A 19,767-nucleotide genomic window follows, 5' to 3' on the forward strand; every position below is an offset into this window, starting at 1 on the left:
TGAGTGTGGGTCCCAGTTCTCCGTGGCCCTCACCAAGTCAGGGGCTGTCTATACATGGTGAGTGTGGGTCTCAGTTCTCTGTGGCTCTACATGGTGAGTGTGGGTCCCAGTTCTCCATGGCCCTCACCAAGTCAGGGGCTGTCTATACATGGTGAGTGTGGGTCCCAGTTCTCCGTGGATCTCACCAAGTCAGGGGCTGTCTATACATGGTGAGTGTGGGTCTCAGTTCTCTGTGGCTCTACATGGTGAGTGTGGGTCCCAGTTCTCCATGGCCCTCACCAAGTCAGGGGCTGTCTATACATGGTGAGTGTGGGTCCCAGTTCTCCGTGGATCTCACCAAGTCAGGGGCTGTCTATACATGGTGAGTGTGGGTCCCAGTTCTCCGTGGATCTCACCAAGTCAGGGCTGTCTATACATGGTGAGTGTGGTCCCAGTTCTCCGTGGCCCTCACCAAGTCCGGGGCTGTCTATACATGGTGAGTGTGGGTCCCAGTTCTCCGTGGATCTCACCAAGTCAGGGGCTGTCTATACATGGTGAGTGTGGGTCCCAGTTCTCCGTGGCCCTCACCAAGTCCGGGGCTGTCTATACATGGTGAGTGTGGGTCCCAGTTCTCTGTGGCTCTACATGGTGAGTGTGGGTCCCAGTTCTCCATGGCCCTCACCAAGTCAGGGGCTGTCTATACATGGTGAGTGTGGGTCTCAGTTCTCCGTGGATCTCACCAAGTCAGGGGCTGTCTATACATGGTGAGTGTGGGTCTCAGTTCTCTGTGGCTCTACATGGTGAGTGTGGGTCCCAGTTCTCCGTGGCCCTCACCAAGTCAGGGGCTGTCTATACATGGTGAGTGTGGGTCTCAGTTCTCTGTGGCTCTACATGGTGAGTGTGGGTCCCAGTTCTCCGTGGCCCTCACCAAGTCAGGGGCTGTCTATACATGGTGAGTGTGGGTCTCAGTTCTCTGTGGCTCTACATGGTGAGTGTGGGTCCCAGTTCTCCGTGGATCTCACCAAGTCAGGGGCTGTCTATACATGGTGAGTGTGGGTCCCAGTTCTCCGTGGCCCTCACCAAGTCCGGGGCTGTCTATACATGGTGAGTGTGGGTCCCAGTTCTCCGTGGCCCTCACCAAGTCAGGGGCTGTCTATACATGGTGAGTGTGGTCCCAGTTCTCCGTGGCCCTCACCAAGTCCGGGGCTGTCTATACATGGTGAGTGTGGGTCCCAGTTCTCCGTGGCCCTCACCAAGTCAGGGGCTGTCTATACATGGTGAGTGTGGGTCTCAGTTCTCTGTGGCTCTACATGGTGAGTGTGGGTCCCAGTTCTCCATGGCCCTCACCAAGTCAGGGGCTGTCTATACATGGTGAGTGTGGGTCTCAGTTCTCCGTGGATCTCACCAAGTCAGGGGCTGTCTATACATGGTGAGTGTGGGTCTCAGTTCTCTGTGGCTCTACATGGTGAGTGTGGGTCCCAGTTCTCCGTGGCCCTCACCAAGTCAGGGGCTGTCTATACATGGTGAGTGTGGGTCTCAGTTCTCTGTGGCTCTACATGGTGAGTGTGGGTCCCAGTTCTCCGTGGCCCTCACCAAGTCAGGGGCTGTCTATACATGGTGAGTGTGGGTCCCAGTTCTCCGTGGATCTCACCAAGTCAGGGGCTGTCTATACATGATAAGTGCTGGATGCATTATAGTGGCTACAAAAACGAGAACAGCTACAGTGGCAAACAATTGCTCGGTATGACAAGACAAGATATCATTGTGATAGTGGTTGAGAGAAATAAGGGACTGGTCACTTCTTAGGGTGGGTTGGGGTTTAGGGTGGGCTGGTGGGGTTAGTCTTAGAGCTTGTAAAGCTGTATCAAATTTTGACGATCCCCCTTTTGTTCTGTGTAATCCCTCCCTTAATTGCATTTTGACTTAAGTATCCAAATTGCCTTTCAGGGGCAAGGGAGACTACCACCGACTAGGTCACGGTACAGACGATCACGTCCGCCGACCTCGCCGTGTGTCGGCACTCCAGGGCAAGAAGATCATTGACGTGGCGTGTGGATCTCTGCATTGTGTGGCCTGCTCTGATGCTGGTAGGAAGCTGTGATCTACATCACTCACCTGTTACTGTAGGATTCTTGGATGCTGTGTGATCAGCAAATACCTATCTGTGTTGAGATACATACATCATATATACAATACGCTCAGAAATGGCTCAGATCTGTGGCAGTACTCAGATCTGTGAAAGTACTCAGATCTGTGACAGTACTTACACATGTGGCAGTACTCAGATCTATGGCAGTACTCAGACCTGTGGCAGTACTTAGACCTGTGTCAGTACTTAGACCTGTGCTAGTACCTAGACCTGTGGCAGTACTCAGTTCTGTGGCAGTACTTAGCACTGTGGCAGTACTCAGATCTGTGGCAGTACTCAAATCTGTGGCAGTACTCAGATCTGTGGCAGTACTCAGTTCTGTGGCAGTACTTAGACCTGTGGCAGTACTCAGATCTGTGACAATACTTACACATGTGGCAGTACTCAGATCTATGGCAGTACTCAGACCTGTGGCAGTACTTAGACCTGTGGCAGTACTTAGACCTGTGCTAGTACCTAGACCTGTGGCAGTACTCAGTTCTGTGGCAGTACTTAGCCCTGTGGCAGTACTCAGATCTGTGGCAGTACTCAAATCTGTGGCAGTACTCAGATCTGTGGCAGTACTCAGTTCTGTGGCAGTACTTAGACCTGTGGCAGTACTCAGATCTGTGACAGTACTTACACCTGTGGCAGTACTCAGACCTGTGGCAGTACTTAGACCTGTGGCAATACTTAGACCTGTGGCAGTACTTAGACCTGTGGCAGTACCTAGACCTGTGGCAGTACTCAGTTCTGTGGCAGTACTTAGACCTGTGGCAGTACTTAGACCTGTGGCAGTACTTAGACCTGTGGCAGTACTTAGACCTGTGGCAGTACTTAGACCTGTGTCAGTACTCTGACCTGTGGCAGTACTCAGACCTGTTGCAGTACTTAGATCTGTGGCAGTACTCAGTTCTGTGGCAGTACTTAGACCTGTGTCAGTACTCTGACCTGTTGCAGTACTCAGACCTGTTGCAGTACTTAGATCTGTGGCAGTACTCAGTTCTGTGGCAGTACTTAGACCTGTGTCAGTACTCAGATCTGTGGCAGTACTCAGACCCGTGGCAGTACTTAGATCTGTGGCAGTACTCAGATCTGTAGCAGTACTCAGACCCGCGGCAGTACTCAGACCTGTTGCAGTACTTAGATCTGTGGCAGTACTTAGACCTGTGTCAGTACTTAGACCTGTGGCAGTACTCAGACCTGTTGCAGTACTCGGACCTGTTGCAGTACTTAGCCCTATGGCAGTACTTAGACCTGTGTCAGTACTCTGACCTGTTGCAGTACTCAGACCTGTTGCAGTACTTAGATCTGTGGCAGTACTCAGATCTGTGGCAGTACTTAGACCTGTGGCAGTACTTAGCCCTATGGCAGTACTCGGACCTGTGGTATTTTCTGGTCTGTGATAGATCTCGTTATAGAACTAATGTAATTAATATTGAAGAAGACTTGTCAATGTGTATCTGCCATCTCCAGGTGAGGTGTACACGTGGGGAGACAACGATGAGGGACAGCTGGGAGACGGTACAACAAACGCCATACAGAGACCCAGGCTAGTGGCGGCGCTGCAAGGTGACCTCACGATGTTATAACAAACTGATTAGTCTGTTGATCATAATATCCTTTTTTTAAAGCATACATAAAGTGGCATTTGTCAATTTAAATGACTCGATATTTAACCTAAGCGGTCAGGTAGTCTAGTAGTTAAAGCTACACCGAGGACCCGACATGGGTACAATGTGTGAAGCCCATTTCTGGTGTCCCCCGCCGTGATATTGCTGGAATATTGCTAAAAACGGCATAAACCATACTCACTCACTCACTCACTCATGGTGATGATCATCATCAGTCATCTATGGCTACCAAATAGAAGCGCTGTGCCTTAAATAGATTTCAGACTTACCTCTTTAACCTAATTTAATCAGGATCAGAGCAATCGGATTAAACACATGGATTGTTTGGGTTTAAGTGCAGAAATAATCTTACCATGCAGAACATAGTACACTCTAAGCTTGTGTTGCAGGCAAGAAGATCAACCGCGTGGCGTGCGGGTCAGCCCACAGTCTGGCCTGGTCCACACACAAGCCTGTGAGTGCAGGGAAGCTGCCCACCATCATTCCCATGGAGTACAACCACTTGATGGGCCTCGAGGTCACCACGCTCCGCAACAGGCTGGTCCTTCTGCACCACTTCTCCGACCTCTTCTGTCCATCCATCCCCATGTTTGACATGCAGGATGGAGGAAGGGATGAGGAGATTGGGGATGCTGCTACGGGTCTGGACGCCCTCCGAGGAGTCCTCGTGTCCACAGCCAAGGTCAGTTTCCTGCAGGAGTGAGTTGTGCTGGCAAATGGAGGAGAGATGGATGGTGTAAATGGATAAGAAATGGATGGGAGGATGGTTGAAGGGATGGATGAATGAGTGAAATGGACGGTTGAAAGAATTTATGGTTAAATGGGTGGTTAAATGTATGGTTAAATGGATGAATGGATAGATGGATCAATGGACCAATGTCTAAACGAGTGCAGATCTGGACACTCTTAGTTCTAAGTGTGAGTTTCCATGTGGATTCCAGATTCCGAATTCATTCCCAGCGACCCATGCTGGCTATAAAAGGTAACTTAATGGATTGGTTGGTCAGCATTGATGAACGTTGCTCATAATATCAACCACTGGTTTGTCTGGTCCAGACTCTCATCATATAGTTGGAATATTGCTGAGTGCGTTAAACAACAGTGAATGTGACAACAGATGAAGTGAATGTAGAGGAATGGTTTGTATTGTTGTGCTTGTGTGTACAACTCTGGTCAAAACACCCTCCCCACTTCTGTCCTTCTTGTGGTCAATATGTACCAGCTATATCTTGAAGGAGTTTGTTGAGAGATTGAGCATTGTTTGTGGACGGAACATTCTTTGGTGTATATATATTTGAAATATATGTGTGTGTAATATGATGTGTGTCTTCCAGGAGACCTCTTTCCGCAAGGTCGTACAGGCCACCATGGTGCGAGACAAGCAACACGGCCCTGTGGTGGAGCTCAACAGAATACAGGTGGGAGTTCTCACACATCATCCCTGCAGGGAGTCTGGGTCAGAATGGGTCCTCACTACTTCATCCTTGTCATAAGAAGTTAGAAGTTATTTGGCACATGCTGCGTCCATGTTGTCTGTCTGTATGAATACTATGGGTGAATATGGAAACATATTTGTTGGATCATTTCTGTGTTCAATTCTAAATCTGTGACTTTGTGAGTGCACATTTGTGGCTTCCATTTAATTTGGACTGTTAACCTTTTCTTCCAACAGAGGTAACTAATGGGATCGGGTGGTCAGGTTCGCTGACTTGATTGATGCATGTCATCGTATCCCAATTGCATGGATCAATGCTCATGATGTCAATCACTGGATTGACTGGTCCAGGCTTGATTATTTACAGACTGCTGTCATATAGCTGGATAATTGCTGAGTGCTGCGTTAAACAACAAACAAACGAAGCAAACAAATGCAGAAAAGTTAACCTTTCCTTGTGACAGAGTTCTTCTTTCCTTGTGACAGAGTTAACCTTCACTTGTGACAGAGTTCTCCTTTCCTTGTGACAGAGTTAACCTTTTCTTGTGATGGAGTTCTCCTCTCCTTGTGACGGAGTTAACCTTTTCTTGTGATGGAGTTAACCTTCACTTGTGACAGAGTTCTCCTTTCCTTGTGACAGAGTTAACCTTTTCTTGTGACGGAGTTAACCTTCACTTGTGACGGAGTTAACCTTTTCTTGTGATGGAGTTCTCCTCTCCTTGTGACGGAGTTAACCTTTTCTTGTGATGGAGTTAACCTTCACTTGTGACAGAGTTCTCCTTTCCTTGTGACAGAGTTAACCTTTTCTTGTGACGGAGTTAACCTTCACTTGTGACGGAGTTAACCTTCACTTGTGATGGAGTTAACCTTTTCTTGTGATGGAGTTCTCCTCTCCTTGTGACGGAGTTAACCTTTTCTTGTGACGGAGTTAACCTTCACTTGTGACGGAGTTAACCTTTTCTTGTGACAGAGTTCTCCTTTCCTTGTGACAGAGTTAACCTTCACTTGTGACAGTTCTCCTCTCCTTGTGACGGAGTTAACCTTTTCTTGTGATGGAGTTAACCTTCACTTGTGACAGAGTTCTCCTTTCCTTGTGACAGAGTTAACCTTTTCTTGAGATGGAGTGTGACAACTTAGGGCTTTGATGTTTTTGAATTTGGGTTATAGTTTATTGTTGTTGCTCTTCCCAGGTGAAGCGGTCTCGCAGCAAGGGCGGCTATGCTGGTCCTGATGGCACCAAGTCTGTGTTTGGCCAGATGGGAGCCAAGATGGCTGTGTTTGGGCCGGACAGTCTCATGCTGCCTCACAGAGTGTGGAAGGTCAAGTTTGTAGGTGAGCGGAGGGAGGATTGGGTTTGTCCTACATTTTTGTCTTACTTTGGACGTACTGTGTCCACTTGCACAAACATTCTATTTGTGAACCGGGGGCACGGGTGGCCCAGCCGTCTAAGGCGCCACGATTCGCTGTGCAGAGTTGCGTCCCTTGGGCACGCCAGAAACCTATGATTGTGGGTTCGAATCCTGGTTCGCCCCGATTATGTTTCTAGGTTTGTCAGCACCATACCCGTGCTCGTGGGTTTCACCGAAGTGGTAAACGTCTTAGACCTGCATCACTTCAGGCTTTCCTCCCACATTAAGCTGACACGCCGTGATATAACTGGAAAAATGTTAAAAGGGGCGTTAAATCCAACTCACTCACTCACTATTTGTGAATCTGTGTAGTAGATCAGTCTCAGAACTATGAACTAAGACATGACTGAAATACGTTCCTGCTAAACCCAAATTCAACCATGAAGTTGGAAAATATTAAATTCTGTTTGGACAGTCAGAGGTTTCAAATCACAATAACCACCTCTGTTTGAAACTGCAGAAGGTAATATTTATTGAAAAGGGCTTCTTTCTTAATGTACAATTATTGGTTGTGCACTCGGTTCCATATTCAGTTAAGCATGATTAAATCTACTAGTAGCCTAGCTCTACATTGAAAACACAGACTGTCATCTCTTAATTAATCAATTAGCCCTTGGTTTGCTTTGTGCAAGTGAGCCATATATAGAAGCTAACAATTGAATTTTGTGTAATATGTGGAAGTCAGATAACAATGAAGTATGCCCCTGATCTAGGTGAGAGTGTTGATGATTGTGGAGGTGGATACAGCGAGTCTATTGCCGAAATGTGTGACGAGCTCCAGAACGGCTCCCTACCACTCCTCATTATGACACCAAACGGCCGGGATGAGTCCGGAGCCAACCGAGACTGCTTCCTCCTCAACCCCATCATGAAGCAGCCCCTGCACCAGAACATGTTCCGCTTCCTCGGTGAGTCAGAACCGGAGTACCTCACTTAACTAAAGTGTAGATAAATACCCTCTTATTCACCAGTAACTATTAAGGGACCAACCGTTTATAATTGGAGGGATGGGGAGGGGGGTGGGGGATACTAAAAATTATTTTTTCCTACCTTGAAAAAATATAGACATCGTTACCTGGACATTGTTTGTTGGGTGTCCTGGATAAATGTCTTGTACAAAAAAAAATGGTTCCATCCAACAAAAGTCCGAACCTATCTCCTCACCACAGTCATTCCAACTGCTTGATTCTATCTTTCTCTGCTTTGAATTTCCACTTCATAGGATTTCAAAGGTAGAAAGTAATCCCAATAAGCCAACTGATAAAAGTTATTATGTTTCCAACTGATAATAGTCCATAGGTTTCAAAATAGAATATACTGGCAAAGATGCAAGGACAAGTAGACTTAAACATCTTGACACAAACTGTAAATGGGATGTAGACCGCCTCCGTGGTCTAGTGGTAGAGCGTCCGCCCGGAGAGCGGAACGTCTGGGGTTCGATCCCTGCCTCGTCATTTAGTTGTGTATCACTCTGGGTTGGGAAGGGATGGTTTCTTCCTCTGGTTGACGGAACCTGACTGAATCTGTCTGACTGGTAAGGTTTTATTCCTCCACTACAGGAATCCTGATTGGCATTGCAATCCGGAGCGGCAGCCCCCTGAGTCTCAACATTGCTGAGCCTGCATGGAAACAACTGGCTGGCCTGCCGCTAACCATCTCAGACCTGACAGAGGTGGACAAGGACTTTGTTCCAGGTGAGCTAGGGTCTTACCATCTTGCTGCACATGTTTTGGCTGAGAGAGGTCAGAAAAAGATTTGTAGTCCTGTGTTAGGAATCTTTGTCATGACTAAACTACTTGAACCCAGTGATCTGTGATGCAGTAATTCACAGTGCAGAATCACAGTCCATCAATCATTGGTTGCGTGAGTTAACACATAATGCATGGCTAGATATAGGAACTTGATTTACCCGGTAATTTGCACCAGGTGCATGCTGACAGGAAAAGCAAGTTGCACCAGACAGAACCAGGTCATTCCCTGGTCCAATAAATCTTTGTTGAAACATAGACGTGATAGATGCATTAACTAGTCTTAATATATTTATCATATTGATGTAAAACATAATAGAAATATGTGCACATAATCTTGTTTGATATCCATAATATCCACAGTTTGATGACGTCAAGCCCTAGAAAGTATGACAAATTTCACAACACTGGGATTATTGATGTAGAAATTCACTATGTTCAAAACTTGTGTGGAAAAGTAAGGGTTAGTCAGACACAAATGTGATTTTTTTGTACATGCGCTTGGTACAAAAAGACAAAAAGATTAGGTTGCACTTTTCAATAATAGGTTGCACTGGTGCATGTTTTACATTGTTCAATGGAGCCGTGTGATGTTCCATCTCCTTCTAGCTCCCCTGCTAGCTCCCCAGCTGGCTGTGTGATGTTCCATCTCCTTCTAGCTCCCCTGCTGGCTCCCCTGTTGGCTGTGTGATGTTCCATCTCCTGCTAGCTCCCCTGCTGGCTGTGTGATGTTCCATCTCCTGCTAGCTCCCCTGCTGGCTGTGTGATGTTCCATCTCCTACTGGCTCCCCTGCTGGCTGTGTGATGTTCCATCTCCTGCTAGCTCCCCTGCTGGCTGTGTGATGTTCCATCTCCTGCTAGCTCCCCAGCTGGCTGTGTGATGTTCCATCTCCTGCTAGCTCCCCTGCTGGCTGTGTGATGTTCCATCTCCTGCTAGCTCCCCTGCTGGCTGTGTGATGTTCCATCTCCTGCTGGCTCCCCTGCTGGCTCCCCTGCTGGCTCCCCTGCATAAGTAATGCCTATCAAACAAGTTTCATCTGCTGCTGGCTCCCCTGCTGGCTGTGTGATGTTCCATCTCCTGCTAGCTCCCCTGCTGGCTGTGTGATGTTCCATCTCCTGCTAGCTCCCCTGCTGGCTGTGTGATGTTCCATCTCCTACTGGCTCCCCTGCTGGCTGTGTGATGTTCCATCTCCTGCTAGCTCCCCTGCTGGCTGTGTGATGTTCCATCTCCTGCTAGCTCCCCAGCTGGCTGTGTGATGTTCCATCTCCTGCTAGCTCCCCTGCTGGCTGTGTGATGTTCCATCTCCTGCTAGCTCCCCTGCTGGCTGTGTGATGTTCCATCTCCTACTGGCTCCCCTGCTGGCTGTGTGATGTTCCATCTCCTGCTGGCTCCCCTGCTGGCCGTGTGATGTTCCATCTCCTGCTAGCTCCCCTGCTGGCTGTGTGATGTTCCATCTCCTGCTAGCTCCCCTGCTGGCTGTGGGATGTTCCATCTCCTGCTGGCTCCCCTGCTGGCTGTGTGATGTTCCATCTCCTGCTAGCTCCCCTGTTGGCCGTGTGATGTTCCATCTCCTGCTAGCTCCCCTGCTGGCTCCCCTGCTGGCTGTGTGATGTTCCATCTCCTGCTGGCTCCCCTGCTGGCTCCCCTGCTGGCTGTGTGATGTTCCATCACCTGCTAGCTCCCCTGCTGGCTGTGGGATGTTCCATCTCCTACTGGCTCCCCTGCTGGCTCCCCTGCTGGCTGTGGGATGTTCCATCTCCTGCTAGCTCCCCTGCTGGCTGTGTGATGTTCCATCTCCTGCTAGCTCCCCTGCTGGCTGTGGGATGTTCCATCTCCTGCTGGCTCCCCTGCTGGCTGTGTGATGTTCCATCTCCTGCTAGCTCCCCTGCTGGCTGTGTGATGTTCCATCTCCTGCTGGCTCCCCTGTTGGCTGTGTGATGTTCCATCTCCTGCTAGCTCCCCTGCTGGCTGTGTGATGTTCCATCTCCTGCTGGCTCCCCTGCTTGCTGTGTGATGTTCCATCTCCTGCTGGCTCCCCTGTTGGCTGTGTGATGTTCCATCTCCTGCTAGCTCCCCTGCTGGCTGTGTGATGTTCCATCTCCTGCTAGCTCCCCTGCTGGCTGTGTGATGTTCCATCTCCTACTGGCTCCCCTGCTGGCTGTGTGATGTTCCATCTCCTGCTGGCTCCCCTGCTGGCCGTGTGATGTTCCATCTCCTGCTAGCTCCCCTGCTGGCTGTGTGATGTTCCATCTCCTGCTAGCTCCCCTGCTGGCTGTGGGATGTTCCATCTCCTGCTGGCTCCCCTGCTGGCTGTGTGATGTTCCATCTCCTGCTAGCTCCCCTGCTGGCTGTGTGATGTTCCATCTCCTGCTGGCTCCCCTGCTGGCCGTGTGATGTTCCATCTCCTGCTAGCTCCCCTGCTGGCTGTGTGATGTTCCATCTCCTGCTAGCTCCCCTGCTGGCTGTGGGATGTTCCATCTCCTGCTGGCTCCCCTGCTGGCTGTGTGATGTTCCATCTCCTGCTAGCTCCCCTGTTGGCCGTGTGATGTTCCATCTCCTGCTAGCTCCCCTGCTGGCTCCCCTGCTGGCTGTGTGATGTTCCATCTCCTGCTGGCTCCCCTGCTGGCTCCCCTGCTGGCTGTGTGATGTTCCATCACCTGCTAGCTCCCCTGCTGGCTGTGGGATGTTCCATCTCCTACTGGCTCCCCTGCTGGCTCCCCTGCTGGCTGTGGGATGTTCCATCTCCTGCTAGCTCCCCTGCTGGCTGTGTGATGTTCCATCTCCTGCTAGCTCCCCTGCTGGCTGTGGGATGTTCCATCTCCTGCTGGCTCCCCTGCTGGCTGTGTGATGTTCCATCTCCTGCTAGCTCCCCTGCTGGCTGTGTGATGTTCCATCTCCTGCTGGCTCCCCTGTTGGCTGTGTGATGTTCCATCTCCTGCTAGCTCCCCTGCTGGCTGTGTGATGTTCCATCTCCTGCTGGCTCCCCTGCTTGCTGTGTGATGTTCCATCTCCTGCTGGCTCCCCTGTTGGCTGTGTGATGTTCCATCTCCTGCTAGCTCCCCTGCTGGCTGTGTGATGTTCCATCTCCTGCTAGCTCCCCTGCTGGCTGTGGGATGTTCCATCTCCTGCTGGCTCCCCTGCTGGCTGTGTGATGTTCCATCTCCTGCTGGCTCCCCTGCTTGCTGTGTGATGTTCCATCTCCTGCTGGCTCCCCTGTTGGCTGTGTGATGTTCCATCTCCTGCTAGCTCCCCTGCTGGCTGTGTGATGTTCCATCTCCTGCTGGCTCCCCTGCTGGCTGTGTGATGTTCCATCTCCTGCTGGCTCCCCTGCTGGCTGTGTGATGTTTCATCTTCTAAGTAATGCCTATCAAACAAGTTTCATCTGCTGCTGGCTCCCCTGCTGGCTGTGTGATGTTCCATCTCCTGCTAGCTCCCCTGCTGGCTGTGGGATGTTCCATCCCCTGCTCGCTGTGTGATGTTCCATCTCCTGCTAGCTCCCCTGTTGGCTGTGGGATGTTCCATCTCCTGCTAGCTCCCCTGCTGGCTGTGGGATGTTCCATCTCCTGCTAGCTCCCCTGCTGGCTGTGGGATGTTCCATCTCCTGCTAGCTCCCCTGCTGGCTGTGGGATGTTCCATCTCCTGCTAGCTCCCCTGTTGGCTGTGGGATGTTCCATCTCCTGCTAGCTCCCCTGCTGGCTGTGGGATGTTCCATCTCCTGCTAGCTCCCCTGCTGGCTCCCCTGCTGGCTGTGTGATGTTCCATCTCCTGCTGGCTCCCCTGTTGGCTGTGTGATGTTCCATCCCCTGCTCGCTGTGTGATGTTCCATCTCCTGCTGGCTCCCCTGCTGGCCGTGTGACGTATGAGCTGTTGTGTCCGCAGGGTTGATGTGCATCAAGGAGATGGATGGGGAGACCCTGAAGATCAACGAAATGCCGTTCAGCATCCCCAGCGCCACGGGCCAGGAGATCCAGCTCAGCTCCAAGTACGCGCGCATCATGTCCGACAACCGCGCAGAGTACATCAAGCTGGCCATGAACTACAGGTACACAGCATCAGGATGCAGACAGCATGTGTAGTGTCTTTGTTTAATAGAGAATGGGTGTGGCTTGTGTTGTATTATTGCCGTCTTCCCTAGACAAGGGAGTTGACTGACTATATTGTTGCCCTATTGCCAGGAGAGCTCCAGAAGACGTTCATCAAAGTCAGTGTTGATGTACATTATGTGACATTGTTTCTCGGTAACGAGCTTGAAATACAGAAATTACAGATATTATAACAATGTCTGTTGCCATGATGGCGACTTTTTTTACCAGTCGTGCAAACTGCTGTACCAGGATACATGGAATTTATCAAAACATCATTGACAATAAATTCCAAGTATTTACATGTAAGTAAAATAGAGTGTATCCATCCTTGTGGGGATTCCAGAGCTGAAAAGACGCCCATTACTCCTGCTTATCCTAGAGCTGACTGATGAATGTCAAGGTTCCTTCCACAGAGTGATCTTAGCGCTGGAACAATAACTCCCATACTTTGTGATATGCTTCGAAGAATCTTAGCACAATGATTACTTAGTACAGTGGGCCCTGATGGTTAGGTTAGCTGATACAGTTTGTCATTGTGCCCCTGTTTGTTTGTTTGTTTGTTTGTTATTTAAGCCGCACTCAGCAATATTCCAGCTATATGACAGTGGTCTGTATATAATCAAGTCTGAACCAGAAAATCCAGTGATTGACATCATGAGCATCGATCGATGCAGTTGAGATATGATGACCACCCGAGCCTGACCACCCGAGCCTGACCACCCAATCCCGTTAGTCGCCGCTTACAGCAAGCATGGGTTGCTGAAGACCAATTCTTGAAGGGTCTTTTGCCCCAGTAGTGCTTATGCTTCAAACCACTGGTTGACTTGGTATTGACAGGCCTCTGTGATATAGCTCGGATATTGCACTCTTTCTTCAGTTGTGTTACACATGTTCCCATATTTAGTATACAGTGTTTATGATGTCAGTCTCTATGATGTTTTGTGTACTCACATGTGACGTGTGTTTTCAGACTGCACGAGTTCGACCTGCAGGTGAAGTGGGTGAGAGAGGGGATGAGTAAGGTGATCCCGGTGCCTCTCCTGTCTCTCTTCACTGGATTTGAGCTCGAGACTATGGTGAGTCCAGCTTGGTCGACACAAGCCTTATAGAAGCCAAATCTGTCAATGTGTGATCAAACTTTATTGTTCATCTTTACCTATGGAATGTGTATTTAATCTGTGATCTGGGGTTGGGTGGTGTGTTGTGATGTCCTACTGCTGCAGTAGACTTTTTGTTTTCCCTGGAAGTGTCTGAAACAGAATTGATTCAGCCAGAATCGTGATGTGTGGAGGAACTGAAATGTGGGGATGTCGCTGCTTCAGTTTCTGCTCACAATCGACCATTGTTGGCAACTTCACTTTGTAGGCTACATGTGACTAATACATTGCTGTGTAATGTCTGTAACATCTGTGTAACATCTGTGTAACATCTGTGCAGGTGTGTGGCAGCCCAGACATTCCCCTGAACCTGCTGAAGTCCGTGGCGACGTACAAGGGCATCGATGCCACGGCGCCACTCATCCAGTGGTTCTGGGAGGTCATGGAGGAGTTCACCAATGCCGAGAGGTCACTCTTCCTCCGCTTTGTCTGGGGTCGGACACGACTACCGAGAACCATCGCCGACTTCAGAGGAAGAGACTTTGTCTTGCAGGTTAGTTCTCCTTCAAACAGGATGACATTATCAGTAGACCCGCAAAGGTAGAGAATAGGTTTTCAGCGACCCATGCTTGCCATAAGAGACGATGGGATCAGGTGGTCTGCCTCGCTGACTTGGTTGATGCATGTCGTCGTTTCCCAATTGCGTGGATCGCTAGTCATGATGTCAGTCACTGGATTGTCTGGTCCAGACTTGATTATTTACAGACTGCCGTCATATAGCTGGAATATTGGTGAGTGCGGCGTTAAACAACAGACAAGCAAACATTATCAGTAACTTTGCATTGATATTCGCCTATTTCAAAATGGACATGTTTGAAAGATATTGTGGGGATTGGGTCCTGGGTATTGTTATAATAGGATGGAGATATAAAACATTGGGTATATGACAGTTTCTGTATCTAGTATTGATATGAGCGTTCATCTGCAGGTGTTGGACAAGTACAATCCGCCGGACCACTTCCTCCCGGAGAGCTACACCTGCTTCTTCTTGCTGAAGATGCCACGCTACTCCTGCAAGACTGTCCTGCGGGAAAAACTCAAGTACGCTGTCCACTTCTGCAAGTCTATCGACACGGATGATTATGCCCGCGTTGCCCTGACTGGCGACGTCATGGACGATGACACACCCGAGGCCAGCGATGACACCGATGATGTTGATAGTGGAGAGAGCGAAGGGGAGATTGTTGATTCAGATGCAAGTTAGCTCCCCCTGAAGATGATGTAGAGGATCCAAGCTTGTAGGTTTCTTGAAGAGTTGGAAACTGTTTGACTCAGTGTGACTCGATGTTGGCGCAATGTTTGACTCGATATTTGCATTTGAGAGACAATCAGAATGACAACGGTGACCTTTTTGTGAGAATGATAAAATGACCTGTGAGATTGCTGGATGAATATTTTTGTATGGAATAGCCATACCAGATTTGCATTGATAATTATTTTGCAAGACTGTGATACGATTATTTCAGTCCATAATCAGGGCTTTCGATGCAGGAAGGCCCTTATCATGGATTGAACAGCAGATGTGGAATCCAGGTTGTTTATGACTTTGAGGCAGTTTCTAGCCAGATGTATATGAACTGTCATTGAACTTCTTAATGTGCCGAGGCACTCTAGAAGTTTGAGCTCTGATGTACGACAGTTCTAGACTTGTCATAGTTGGACTATTTGTAAGTTATAGTTTTAGATTAGTTTTATCAGTCAGATACGAACACAATTATGGCATGTGATCATACAGCCCATAGCTGAAACTCAAATCTGATGGAGATGGCGGCCATCTTGTAAAGGGAGACAACCAAGATGGATGGCAATGAATGACTCGAATGCCATTTGAATCAATAAGACATGTTGCCATATTTTTGTCAAGGACGGATCTTGATTAGTAGGAGGTTATAAAGATTATCAGTTATGAAGATTTTCAGTCTTTCATCTCATCGTTGTTGACAGTTTTGCTCATTGCAGTCAACTTGTGACAAATCAAAACCTGACCACTTCCACCACATGATACATTGGGAGGGATTAATGATAAGTTAGTATTCATAATATTTCGAGAACACTGTCTCACTCAAATTTCAGTATTATTCACACTTATTTATTTGTAAATAGGCTGGCTTTGGTTACTCTTGTATATCAGAGTCTCTGATGCTTTTAAAATGTAATATCATGAGAAACACTTAATGTGTTAAACACTTACCTTAATGATATATTGTACTACAGATTTAATGTTTGTGGAATATACCCAAATATGTTCAAGAAATTCGAGAATCAGATGGTGAAAAAGATTGTGACTTTATTCCAAGATAATGTGTGTCATAGTTAGTATTTAGTTAGTTTGGTCAATAACCTTGCTTCGTAGAAGCATTTGAAATTTGTAGGGGGGTTTGAACCTTTGATCTGTAATATTAAACATTAGGGTTATCACAGGGGCCCCCTGATTTCTCATCCTATATTTGAACACTGTGTAATAATCTTGTGTTCAGGTCACACAGCCAAATATGACATAGCAAATAAAAATGACTTACGGCAGATATGATCTTAAAGATAAATATTATCTTTTTGGTGTTTCAGTTTTTGTTTCATTATAACACTTTTGTATGTCATTTGGAATATAAAGAGGAAAGGGAACTAATATCATGCATCTGTCTTTCATTAATAATTGTGGAAAATAAACTAACATGTTTGTGTACTGATTTCTTCTCAATATATCAGCTCCTACCATATCATGTTCCGAAACTACAGATACTGTATCAGGAATTTGCTTGGGATAGTTTGACAGATTGTTGTAAACTTCATTTTAGTTTTGTTAGTATTTTAATGCCACTGGTCATCCACACCATGTTGTCTGTAGAGATGTTTTGTGTTGCAACTGATCTCACTGGTGAAGCCGAACTGTCAAACTGGTTGGTCTAATTTTGTAATAGGAAATTTTCCCCGTACACATATTTTCTAATAAGAATTAAATAAAGAATTAAAAGGATTAGAAATGCACTTCTAGGAATCGTTGGTGCATATATGGATATTAATATATTTTTTATTATTATTTTTTTAAATTTATGTTATTTTAAAAAAAAAAATAATATTTGTTTTTTGAATAGTTGAACAAAACCATATGAACGTCAACAGGTCTTGTTGAATACATAATTATTTCCCTGAAATTGTAGGTGTATGACCTGTATCACTTTAGGCTTTCCATAAATGTCATGATATAACTGAAATACTCCTTCAAGCGGAATTGAAGTTCTTGAACCCAACTCAACCATTTGTTTAGTATGTAATTCAATGTAATAAATTAAAAAAATCCTCTGCCACGGCAGACATGATGCTTGTATTAGTAATAATTATCACAAGTATTCTTTTCTACTCAATGTATTTTCATTTACTATCAAATTTGTGACGATATTTGAATAACATTTTGTAAGGTGTCAGAAGGACGTACTCCATGCCTCCATTACTAACATGCCAAGACAGCTATTGTGATATGTATGTGTCAGTGAGCTTGGATGTTTAATTTATGTTGTGAGATTGGTGGCGATGTTCTCGTGCTGAGATGCTCTCTTGTATGTGGAAGGATACTGTCGTGCTCAATTAACAGATGTTGCTTGCACCACATCGATTCTGATTAATTCTTGAAGAGACTTATATACTATATGCCATAAGGTCTTGTACTGGTGTGTATTGTGGGCTGTATTATAAGAAATACCACATATAATACCGTCATGTCAGAAGTGACGCCACTTCAAACAAGGTTTCCAAATAAGGCAAATGATTAGTTAAAGGTGAATAATTTACTGGGGTTTCAGAGAAATTATTTAAACTAATATAATGAAAGACTTGGAAATTTTTTCTTAAAAACTCCTAAATTACTAATCATGATGAAATGTGAGAGGAGTGCGAACAAAATAATTAAAATTGGAAGTTTTACATTATTTTTTATAAATAATTATTTTTTATTTTATCTTTCAACCTCCTGACAGCACAAAATCTATTGACCCCCCTCCAATAAAAAAGAAAGCTTGATGAATGTTACAGTGTGACCATGGTCGTAATCTTGTATCTCACAATTAATTAACAGTTGAAATTGGTTGTGTTTTGTTGCCATATCAGATGAGGACTTTTGGTGGGGGAAGTTCCAGTTTGTGATTCTGAGAATACAATTCCAGATTTCTTTCAGGTTGATATTTGATATTGAGGGGTGATGAAAGTGGAAAGTTGAGGTGTGATGAGTGAGTTAATTGAGCAAATTGAGCAACACAGTATCATTTATGAACTATATATTCCCTACGTTTGTATTCTTTGTATATATTGCTAGATTAATTTTAGGAAGTAAAGTCTGTTAAGACATGATTGTTCTAAATAAAACACAAATATTTTTTTCTCAAAAATAGTTTTTACATAGTATTTGATTTTAAAACTGTTCATTATTAATTGTTTAAGTTAGATTGGCTTGTTGATAGTCCTAAAGTTTATAAACTTATATATGTTTATAAAAATGATTCCTTTATGAAGTTAAAATAATTAACAATCAAGTTTGAATTTGAAATAATTTATTTGAAGATATTTTAACATGTTCTAGGATGGAGAGTTCAAAACTAACACAGTGGACCTTTGTTACTCTGTTGCATGTGGTGTCAATGTTGGATACAAACCACGGTGCTAGTCATGAATCTTTATTATTGTGGGTAGGAGACGACTAAGGGATATTGGGTAGATTGATGCTCATGATGTCAATCACTGGATTGTTTGGTCCAGACTCAATTATTTACCTACCGCCGTCATATAGCGTTAAGCAACAAAATTATTATGTTATAGTCTAAGAAGTCAAATTATTTCATCTTTTAATAAACACATCTCTTTTCTATAATAGGAAAATAACACTTGTTCTGTATGTTTTCTTTGAATACATGTAGCTACAACAATGCTGACTTAGCATTAAAATTCTATTCAACATCAGAGTTAAATTTATTCCAAATCATGTCAATTTCACATTTAAGGACAACTTTTAACTGTTTTAAGTATAACATGTTTATCTTTGAATTTTACTTATTCATGGCCGCCCGATTTAATATGGCTGGTGTTTGAGGTTGACATTACGTCTACAAGAGCCCCTATTGATGCTAGGCTTTTGTACCATTTTTGTACCATTTTTGTACCATTTTTGTACCATTTGGGTCCAAGTTCCATCTAATTTATCAGACCCATGTCAGTGTGTTGTATGACTGTCCATATTCATGTCATTTCACAGTAATCTTTGGTGCACAAAATTGTCCAATCAAAATATTTTGTTCTGTCTGGGACAGTAACGTTTTTGTCGTTTTTGAAAACAAAGCTCACTGCAGTTTTACCATGTTTTTTTTCCTAGATGAGTTTTGGATTTTGTTAAGAAATGTGTCTTCTTGTGTGAAACTGTTGTGCTCAGCAATTGTAAATATTGAATATTGTACATGTGAGGAAGATGCGTTGTACATTCTGTACAGCAGTGTGTCTCCATCTTGAAACCTCAACGGTTACTTACCAGATGGTTTGTATCAAGCTACACAAAAAATAAACATTTAAATATTTGCTGGTTGTTTGTATTGAGAAAGCTGGGGAGAGTGGACGCCCTTGACTACCCCCCTGAAGTGGGGGAGGGGGATACAGGAATGTCTCTATTACCCCCCCTGAAGTGGGGGAGGGGATACAGGAATATCTTGATTAGCCTCCTGAAGTGGGGGAGGGGATACAGGAATGTCTTTATTACCCCCCCTGAAGTGGGGGAGGGGATACAGGAATGTCTTTATTACCCCCCCTGAAGTGGTTACCCCCCTCTAGCCTTTTGCTATTTTGGAATTTGAAACATAAATGTGTTCCGTATGCCCATATGTGTTCATAACAACACAGCACATGCAGCGCGTCGAGGTCAGACAAGAGGGGAGAGAGCCTCAGTTCAAGGTTTTGCATTGTGGCGTAATGTGCATGGTCTCTGTGGACCATTCAGTGCAAGTCGGTTGGCACCCCTGTCTGCGGATAAGATGGAGTTCAACCCTTGACAGTCCATATCAACCTAAAGTAGGGAGTTAACCTATACAACAAGTGATCAGGAGATGACATATCCCTCCATTCTCGTGCAATCAAAAATGAAGTTTGACTACTCATACCCCATTTTTGGTTCACTGCCATTGGATATTTTCAGTTCAGTGAAGAAACAAATAATAATG

General features: G+C 45.8%; 1 protein-coding gene across 5 annotated transcripts in view; it reads left to right on the plus strand.

The window, feature by feature from the left end:
- LOC124122194 (E3 ubiquitin-protein ligase HERC2-like) overlaps window positions 1-19,131 on the plus strand; it is a 150,968-nt gene extending 131,837 nt beyond the window's left edge. For all 5 annotated transcript variants that reach the window (XM_048387867.1, XM_048387868.1, XM_048387869.1 and 2 more), the window contains 11 exons: window positions 1,927-2,066; window positions 3,584-3,679; window positions 4,131-4,423; window positions 5,076-5,159; window positions 6,367-6,508; window positions 7,299-7,493; window positions 8,145-8,279; window positions 12,214-12,376; window positions 13,390-13,495; window positions 13,857-14,069; window positions 14,505-19,131. In XM_048387867.1, the coding sequence (XP_048243824.1) occupies window positions 1,927-2,066; window positions 3,584-3,679; window positions 4,131-4,423; window positions 5,076-5,159; window positions 6,367-6,508; window positions 7,299-7,493; window positions 8,145-8,279; window positions 12,214-12,376; window positions 13,390-13,495; window positions 13,857-14,069; window positions 14,505-14,780 (1,843 nt within the window). In that variant the 3' untranslated portion in view covers window positions 14,781-19,131. The remainder of the gene's footprint in view (window positions 1-1,926; window positions 2,067-3,583; window positions 3,680-4,130; window positions 4,424-5,075; window positions 5,160-6,366; window positions 6,509-7,298; window positions 7,494-8,144; window positions 8,280-12,213; window positions 12,377-13,389; window positions 13,496-13,856; window positions 14,070-14,504) is intronic.
- Window positions 19,132-19,767: the final 636 nt, after the last annotated feature.

Source organism: Haliotis rufescens, unplaced genomic scaffold (genome assembly GCF_023055435.1).
Source record: "Haliotis rufescens isolate VD_foot unplaced genomic scaffold, xgHalRufe1.0.p SCAF_7, whole genome shotgun sequence".
NCBI lineage: Eukaryota > Metazoa > Mollusca > Gastropoda > Lepetellida > Haliotidae > Haliotis > Haliotis rufescens.